The 9,084-nt window shown below is 53.8% G+C and overlaps 1 protein-coding gene across 1 annotated transcript; it reads left to right on the plus strand.

Moving 5' to 3' along the window:
* Positions 1 to 266: 266 nt before the first annotated feature.
* ESAM (endothelial cell adhesion molecule) lies at positions 267 to 7,796 on the plus strand. The gene is made up of 7 exons (XM_006915217.1): positions 267 to 336; positions 3,775 to 3,962; positions 4,976 to 5,177; positions 5,377 to 5,532; positions 6,723 to 6,845; positions 7,123 to 7,249; positions 7,481 to 7,796. The coding sequence occupies exons 1-7, from the start codon at positions 267 to 269 to the stop codon at positions 7,794 to 7,796; spliced, it is 1,182 nt and encodes a 393-aa protein (XP_006915279.1).
* Positions 7,797 to 9,084: the final 1,288 nt, after the last annotated feature.

Below are 9,084 nucleotides of genomic sequence, written 5' to 3' on the forward strand. Positions count from 1 at the left end.
GTCCCGCGTCCCAGTTCATGGAGGGCCACCCGGGTGCCCCGCCCGGAAGGATGGCGACCTCTCCGCCCCCTAGAATGCCCCGCCCCCTGTCCCCTTCGGTCCCCACCCTGCTACCGGCGCACACACGCACAGACTCTGGCTAGAGCCGCTCTCGGTATCAGTGGCCCGGCTCCCGCGCCTGCTCCGGCCGTTGAGTGACCTCGGCACCTGTCGGTCAGTGTGACCCGGAGCCGTTACCCCTGTCTCCGTCGGGGCCAGGGAAGGCCATGGTGTCCCTGCTGGGGTCCCCTGTGATCAACCTGCTGCGGGTTTTGTTCCTGGGGCTGAGTACCCTTGGTGAGTGAAACCCGGGACCAGAGGGGACTTGAGATGGGAGATGGGTTGACTCTGACCCTGAGGGAGCTGGTGTGGATCCCGATGAGGAACTGGGTGGGACGGGACTCCCGCCCCCAACCCCAAACACACGCACACGCTTTCTCTTCTCCCGGCCCAGGGCATGACTGCTGGTGCTGACTCTATCTCGACTGTTTGAGGACAGCTCCCACTTCGGATGTGGGTGTATGTAGTGGCGGTGAGGGTTAGGGCATCCACCGGGTAGACTTTTGGGGTGAGTTAGTGGAACCATTCCTCATCCGCACTCCCTACCTCCACCCAGCAGAGCCAGATGAGCTGAGCTGCTAGATGAGACACTGGCTAAAGAGCTTAAGGACTTAACTTCTCCTCTCTCACCCCCACCCAACAAGCTGATGCACAAGAGCCCTTGGGGAATTCCTGGGCCCTGCCTGACACCCGCACTTCATGTCAATTCCCCAGCGCAGATCCTGCCTCTCGCCCCCTCCTCCTGCTTCCTGCCCTGGGAATCAAGGGAGGTGCCCCGAAAGCGCAACCGTGAGGTCATTTGGGATACAGGAAATGGGGGAGGGGTTTGAATGCCTAGAAGAGCAGAATTGAGACACCCCCCCACCCAGAGGTCCATCACCCTCGTTGGTTTCCAGAGCCAAAGGGACAAAGGAAATAGAGAGGAAGGCCTCAAAGAGTCAGAGAGGAAGGGTGCCTCCTTGGAGCAAGTGCTTGAGGAGTGTTGAGGGCTTCCAGGAGCCCCCAGGAGCTGTAGGTGGCCCAATGTGATGTTAGAGGAGAAAAGAACCCAGCGAGAACTAAGCCTGTTCCATTGCTACCTCCAGGGCTTTCTTGCCATCCCTCTTCAAGGATCACAGGTGGCAGTGAAGGGTGAGTTAGGCAAGGTCAGCTTGAATTCATTTTTCTCAGCTTGTAAGTCGCCAGGGCAAGTAAGGCTTGGAAAAATGTAGAATGAAATTCAGCCACGGTGATGGGGACAGAGATAGGGAACGCCTAACTCTGTGTCGGATTTAGCCTGGTCTGAGCTGCAAGGGTGTTGAGGCATAAAGTATTAGGGTCCCCATACAAAGTGGGGCTCAAGAGCACCTCGCCCGCCGCAACAAAGCCTGGACAGCTTCCTGCCCCTATAGACTTGGTGAGTCTGTTCCAGGATCCCTCAGCTTATCAGCCCTCCCCCCTCTTCAACCTCAGTGCCTCTTTCCTTTCTTCTTCTGCCCCCAACTGCCCCATCCCCCTTCCTGCTGGAGGTCTATGAAGCAAGGGACTAAAATGCAAGTTGGCTGCCTGGGAATCCTCTGAAGCTCTCCCGTAACCCCTCCTTTTTCCTAACTCTGAGCCTCACTTTTTATAGTGACGGCCCAGGCTCAAGGGGGATCGCTGAGCTCCCCCGGCACCTCGAGGGTTAAATGGCGCTGGGGACCACAGCGCTGAGACCGGCACTGGCTCTGCCCGCCAGGACTCTCAGCGAGGCCCTTGTGTTCCGAACTCCTCCGTGGCCCAGCGCTGCTGCCCCTGGGGCGTGAGAAGCCCGCGGGGGGAGTTTCTCAGAGAAAGAAGGAGACTAAAAATAGTAGCCCTGGGGAGCAGGCCCATTTTCGTTCTTCTTCAACCCCTGCCTGCTTCTTCACTCTGGGGAGTGGGCCAGAGGGTCCCTTTCTTGGGCCGCTCAAGGCTCCTTCGCCCAGACCCAGCCACCCCCTTCTACCCCTATGGCACCATGAAACCTGGGAGCGAAAAGGGACCAAGAGCTGGGGGCCTCTGCTCCAGCGGACACCCAGGACAGAAGATGGAAGCCTCGGGCCTCTTCAGCTCCTGATTTCTGACTGGGGGTAGGACAGGGAGCATTTGCCCAGAAGTGTGTCCATTACTATCTTAACTACCGCCCCCACTCACGTTTTGCAAAGTAAAATTATACGTGGGGACCTGGGGAAGGTCGCTAAGGGCGGTTCTGCGGGCTTCCCGTAGGAAATGCCTGGCCGCCGGCAGCGCAGCAGAAAATCCGGGAGAAGCTGCCCCGCCCGCGGGCCTCCCGTCGTCCAGGCCTCCGCCATTAAAGCGGGGATCCTCTGGGGCTTCGAGCTCCTTGAGGCGGAGGTTATTTCCGTCTGTGGAGCCTCCGGCCTAGCGCCCCCATCCCCTGTCATTGTCTTCTAGCTTATCGCAGGGCACAAGTTTCCTGCCCCGTCCGCAGAGACCTGCCAGGAAATGGGAAGGGGGGTGCTGCAAAGGCCAAGGAATAGGGGTAGGGGTTCAGTAAAGACGCGCAGCGGGAAGCGGTTGGCGGGGCGTGCATCCTGGCTGGGTTTGCTCCGGGCCTCAGAGGCCTTCAGCTCAGCTCCAGGAGGGCGGAGAGCCTGACGGGGTCCGTGGCCTCTCTCCGTGCGTTGGCCGCCCGGTCACCACTCCAAGGTGGCGTTGCAGAGCGCCGAGGCCCAAGAAGAGCGAGGCTGAAGCCTAGGGCAGCCAGCATCTTCAGGACCGCCCGGGTACAAGCCCGAGGTTATTCCGTTAAATGGCTTAGAACTCGGCCGCCCACTGCCTCTCTGAAGGGCAAAAAGTGAGTGTTTCTGAACGCCACGGTGCAAGCATTGATTCCGTAGTCCCCTCCTTGAAACCAACACCCCAGTCTGTCTCCTGGACCCGCACAGACCCAACTTTGTACTTGATTGTTGGGAGCCATCATTCCAGTCCCAGCTCGGCCAAGATTCCCTGCGACCTCAAAAGACCCGCCCAGATCCCCTAGACCCCACATGGGCGCGTAGAAACTTTCTGGGTCCCAACTCCCCTCTTTCCTGGGGCGCGCATTTGTCGGGGCTGAGCGGGGGTCGGAGGAAGCACAGCAGTCACCGGACCGCTCCAGTCTCTGCTCCTGGCAGTTCAGAAGGAGCGGCGGGTTACTCGGTAACAGGAAGCCTCCCACCCCCTCGCCCCTCTGATCGAGAACGAAGGAGCGAGGAACACTCCTATCTTGACCAACCTCGTCACTCCCTCCATCCTGGCTCCCCGCCTAGGGAAACTGGGAAAGCAAGGAGACTACAGATCTAGAGTGTAGATCAAAAGTATTAGCCCTGCCATATCTCTTGTTTGTATGCCCCTTCTCGCTCGAAAGCTGCTCCCTCTTTTTGGTGCTCTGAAGTCTGCGTTCCTGGATATATATATTAAAAAAAAAAAAAAAAAAAAAAGCACAGAAACGTGTTCTTCTGCCCGCTACAAACTCAAACAAAGGCTGAGGTTGCGGAGAATAAGCATTGATGACGTTGAAAGCGGGCACTAGGTTAGGGTCCCCGGGAGGTCTTCGAACTTCCAGGAGCCGAACCGCGAGCAGGTTGTCCTTCCCGTTGGCGGGATTTCCTGACCCTCTCTTCCACCGGGATGGGCAGGTCAGCGCTCACACCGCTTCGCTCTCGTCCCCAGCGCCCGCTGCGCGCGCCCAGCTCGAGCTGCATGTGCCCCCGGGCCTCACCAGGCTGCAGGTAGTGGAGGGAGCGGAAGTGGTGCTCCCCGCATGGTACTCCTTTCGAGGGGAGGTGTCTTCAGGCAAGCCGCGGGAGATGCTCACCGTGATGTGGTTCTTGGAACAGGAGGGGAAGGACCTGAACCAGGTGAGGGAGGAAAGCATCTCAGCCCAGGCTAGCTGCGCCCAGTGGGGGCAGAGGGAACAGCTGGCAACATGGGGACTGGTTGGCAAGGAAATGGGGGACAGGAAGAAGTTTCAGCAAAAGCAAGGTCCTACTCACCAGTTCAATTTTATTAGACGCGTCCCAAAAGAATTCCCTTCTCCAACTTTCCCTAGAAATCCAGCACACAAAACACTGAAAAGTAGAGGCATTTTACTTTGCTATGGGAGTCAGTAAGAATTGGGGGTGGAGGTGGGAAGGGTTAGGGCCAGTATACAACTTTCAAAAGTTGGTCATCTTCCTGTTTTCACATTCTCTGCTTTGACCGCTATCACAGGCCACTTCTCTTCCAAATGATTATCTGTCTCACTGCCCCTTATGACTACCTTGAGAGGCAAGGGGCATAACCTCCCACCTATCCTCCTCCCTGTCATCACACTCAAAGCCAGAGGCAAATTCACCCACACGCCAAGGACACTTCATTTTCAGAGCTCCTTACTTGCATGGCTCCCCCCAAAGCTTGAGAAAGTGTGTTCAAGAGGTCATTTGATAAATAAGGGGTATGTATGCAAGAAACTTAGATTGCTAGAGTAGATTCAGAACATATATTTGGCTGGATGGGGGAGGGGACATTAAGAAAAAGAAGACAAAAGATTTTTTTAAATTTTGGATCAGCCCCTGCAATCTAAGATTCTTTTATAGATAATTTCTATTTATATTATTCCTCACCCATTATGCCACCTTTCTAAACACTCCAAGTGGGAGATGAAGAGACAATGTATAGGGGATCAAGAATCATTCTGGTGAAGAGGACCTGGGGTATGGGGGTAGTGAAAGGGTGGCTTGGGAGACAGGGGTGAATGGGGAGCTGGTACAGGTTAGAGGGATGGGTGTAGGGGAGGGGCATTTGAGGATCGTCAGTTTGGGGGAGAGGGACTGGCTGAGGCTGGGGCACAGTGCGTGCCTGTAATAACAAGGAGGCATTATGCCCACACCAGGTGTTGGCGTACATCAGTGGGGTCCTGTCAACCCAGCCTGGAGTATCCCTGGTCCACACCATGCCCTCCCGGAATGTGTCCCTGCGGCTGCAGGGCCTCCAGGAGAAAGACTCCGGGTACTATCGCTGTTCTGTGAATGTGCAAGACAGTCAAGGCATAAACAAGGGCCACAGCAGCAAAACCTTAGAACTCAATGTGCTGGGTAAGTGAGAAGCACACACTTTCTAATACCTCTCCACCTCCATGGGAGGTCAGGTCAGGCAAGTCCCTGTCCCAAATGGCTGGGTGTAAAGGTTGGAGGAGGGGCAAACAGAGTGACAGAAGGGTATGTGTGTGGGAGTTTGGGGGAGTGTCCGTTGGCCTGGTGGGTGTGAGTTTTTAACCTGTCTCCCCTCCCCCAGTTCCTCCAGCTCCTCCATCCTGCCACCTCCTGGGCGTGCCCCGTGTGGGGACCAATGTGACCCTGAACTGCATGTCCCCAAGGAGTAAGCCCGCTGCCCAATACCAGTGGGAGCGGTCACCTCCGTCTTCCCAGGTTTTCTTTGCACCGGTTTTAGGTGAGAGACTTCTGGAGACCACCGAGACTGTGGCTGGGGTAGGGGGAAGACGAGAGGTACCAGAGGGCCTGCGGGGAAAGGGAAGGCAGTGCCGGGAGAGTGCTGGGGACTGGGGACGGGGAGGAGGGTGTGTGGGGTGGGGCGTGGAGAAAGGGCCTGCCAGGTACAGGCATGTGCTGGGTGCTTTCACATGCTGTGCAACTATGTTACTAAGGGGGCTCTGGAGCTAGACAATCTGCATTCACATTCCAGCTCTGCTGCTCACTAGCTGTGCAACTTGGTACCTCTATTTCCTCATTTATAAAACGAAGATATCAATAGCCCTGATTTGAACCACCAGCTATAAAAGTCATTTGCGAGCAGTTGGAACTTTTTGTTTTTTAATTTTAATGAGATATAACTGATGGAACATTTTTAGCTTGAAGGATTAGGTGCTTTTAGAGAATTTTTAATCTATCAGGTATGACGATGGTATTGTGGTTATGTGGGGCAGTGTCTTTATTTTTTGGAGATCCATGCTGAAGTATTTATTTTAAAATGTTTCAGAAAAAAAGGAGAAAGGGAAATGAAATAAGTATAGCAAAATGTTAGCAATTGTTGAATCTAGGTGAGTTTTTGTTTTGTTCCTCTTCTACTTTTCATTTGACCATTTTTATAATAAAAGTTTTTATTAATTTTTTTTAATGTAGTGCTTACCTCGTAGGTTTGTTGTGAAATTTTCATCAGTTAGTACATGTAAAGAACTTAGTTTTTGGTGTACAATAAGCAGCCAATAAACTTGAACTGTTATAATGGTTATTTCATATAATCCTTCCAACACCATCCAGCAGGTCATATTACCCCATTTTACAGATGAAGAAATTGGGACCCTGGGATAGCAAGTAACTTGCTTAAAGTCACATGGCCTGTTCTGGAACCCAGGTTTTCTCATTCCTAGCCTAATGTTCTTTCTCTCACACCACTCTGCCTTTCAGAAAGAAAAGTAAAAAATCATAATTTGGTTTTTCTGGGCGCCACTTATTCTTTAGCCTCCTTTCAGAAATAGTTGGGGACACTGAGCAGTGGAAATAGTGAACAGACAGCTGAGTCTCCCTGAGAGTCAAAGAGGACACTCTAGAGGTTTTTTGTCGTTGTTGTTTTTCTTCATGGGAAAGAGGATCCTTTACCTGACAGCTCAATTGTGTCCACAGATGCCATCCGCGGATCTTTAAGCCTCAAAAACCTTTCTACTTCCATGTCTGGAGTCTATATATGCAAGGCCCACAATGAGGTGGGCAGTGCCCAGTGCAACATGACCCTGGAAGTGAGCACAGGTCAGTTAGGGGTAAGTGTGGTTAAGGAGAAGGTTGGTCAGTGGTGGGGGCGGAGTTGCGAGAGAGCGGGGAGGCCTCTCATTGTAACAGGGCAAGGAACTTGTCCTGGTCAAATGTCTGTACAAATGTTTGTTCAGTGACCATTTTCTGCTTGATGGCCACCTCTTCTGAATAGAGAAAAAGAGAAAATGGGTATGGTGGCAGTGGGGTAGCGGGATTGGAGAGGGGTAGGGAACAGCTAGCTGGGTGTTTCCCTCTGACGCCAAGGTTTTTCCAGGGCCCGGGGCTGCGGTGGTTGCAGGAGCTGTTGTGGGCACCCTGATTGGATTAGGGGTGCTGGCTGGAATGGTCCTCTTGTATGAACGCCGGAGCAAGGCCCTGGAGGAGCAGGCCAACGATATCAAGTAAGCGTCCCTGGTCTCTGGCCAGATGCGGCTCTCCCCTTACAGAAGCTGGGAATTCAGGCAGCTCTCATCTAATGAAAGGGTGGGCAGTGGCTGAAACATCATTCCTTTGAAGAGAGAAGAGATTTTAAGAGAGAGGAGAGTTGAAGTGGGAGGAGGGGAGAACAAGAGAATGCACGTAGAAACTTTCTCGCTTCCAGTTTCTGACGTCATTACTTCTTTGATAACTAGGGAGGATGCCATCGCTCCCCGGACCCTGCCTTGGGCCAAGGGCTCAGACACGATCTCCAAGAATGGGACCCTTTCCTCTGTCACCTCCGCACGAGCCCTCAGGCCACCCCATGGCCCTCCCAGGCCTGGTGCATTGACCCCCACACCCAGCCTCTCCAGTCAGGCGGGGCCCTCACCAAAGCATCTCAGGACAGATAGAGCCCCTCCCGAGCCAATAGCTCCTGTCCCTGGTGGGGTCCCTTCCTCCACTCTGAGCCGCATGGGTGCTGTCCCGATAATGGTGCCCACCCAGAGTCAGGCCGGGTCTCTGGTGTGACGGCCCAGCCATCTAGTTTCTCTCCTTCCTATAGGGGGCACTATAGGGGTTACCCTAGCACGGAGGCCTAAGTCTGGGTGGGGGGGATGCACCCTCCAGATCTCTAGTCCTCAGCCCTCATCTTTCTTTACTATGATAAAACTGGGCCTCAGTTAAGACCCAAACTTCCGGGGCGGGGGGGGGGCGGTGGGGAGAAGAAGAGAAATGGAACATGAGATTAGTAAAAGCTTCCACCCCCTCCAGGGCCCCCTTAAAACTGCAGAGGAAGGCTGCTGAGATTGGCTACACAGCCCCACGCCCAGGCCTGGTGGGGACTGCCAGTTAATGAGTCCTCCAGGCCCCCTTGATCTGTACCCCACTTTTATCTAACACCATCCTTCACTCCCGCCCCAGCTCCCTGCATTAATATAACCTGTCCTGCTGGCTTGGTTGGGTTTTGTTGGGGCAGGAGATAGGGAAGATATTTGTTAAACTAACTTGAAATTCATGTTTTTGTTTTTATTTTACAAATTGTAATAAAGATACATTATGTTTGTATGGAAAATGATGGTCAAATCACCTTTTCGAACTCGGAATTCCCAGGAGAAGTCGAGGATGATGCAAAGAGGACCCCTACCCAGGCCGTGCACCAGGAAAGCTTCTCCACACAGCCTCTACCTTACTGGCTTAAGCTAGCTCTTCTAGAGTGTTTAAAGGGGTCATTTGCTGTCAGGTGATGCGGGAGAGTTCAAAATTGGGAAGACCCTAACCCACTCGAGCAGCAAGGGGATAAAATTGGTGCCCTTTCTGCTGAAGCCCCGGGTGCTCAGGGCTTGGCATGCATACACATAATTTCTGGCTTCCTCTGCAAGCGTGGTGGAGAGGAACCTGACTGGGGCTCCCCTCTTCCAGACCACCAAAGCCTTAACAAACACATCTTACCCAGCCAGCACTGCTCTCCCCCTATACTGTGGGAGAGCTGGGCATAGAATGTGGTGCAGGTGTATACCCCAACGCTGCCCTGCCCTGTCCTACCAAGGTGGGGGCGGGCTCTTCCAAGTCTGTTTCTCTGCCCATAAAGGGGAGTGGCTCTAGGAGTGGGGAGGCGGTGGCAGTTTCCATGGAAACTCCTACCTCAGCCAAGGGTGCTAAAAGTGCCAGAGAAGGGATCTCAGACAGAAGAGAAGGGGCTTGGAAGGAACAAGAATCTCTGAAGGGGTCAGAAAAAATCTTCGCTGTGAGGCCTCCTAGCGGTGATGTCATGTGCCAGCTCTCAGGTTGCTCAAACCTCTTCCTCTAAGGCACTTTC

This window comes from Pteropus alecto, unplaced genomic scaffold (assembly GCF_000325575.1).
Source record: "Pteropus alecto unplaced genomic scaffold, ASM32557v1 scaffold135, whole genome shotgun sequence".
Classification (NCBI taxonomy): Eukaryota; Metazoa; Chordata; class Mammalia; order Chiroptera; family Pteropodidae; genus Pteropus; species Pteropus alecto.

Excerpts from the sequence above, each read along its gene's own strand:
- ESAM (XM_006915217.1), top strand. The coding sequence starts at position 267 with ATGGTGTCCCTGCTGGGGTCCCCTGTGATCAACCTGCTGCGGGTTTTG. Across the intron at positions 3,963-4,975 it reads AGGGGAAGGACCTGAACCAG|GTGTTGGCGTACATCAGTGG; the intron begins GTGAGGGAGGAA and ends TGCCCACACCAG. Across the intron at positions 5,533-6,722 it reads TTTCTTTGCACCGGTTTTAG|ATGCCATCCGCGGATCTTTA; the intron begins GTGAGAGACTTC and ends TTGTGTCCACAG.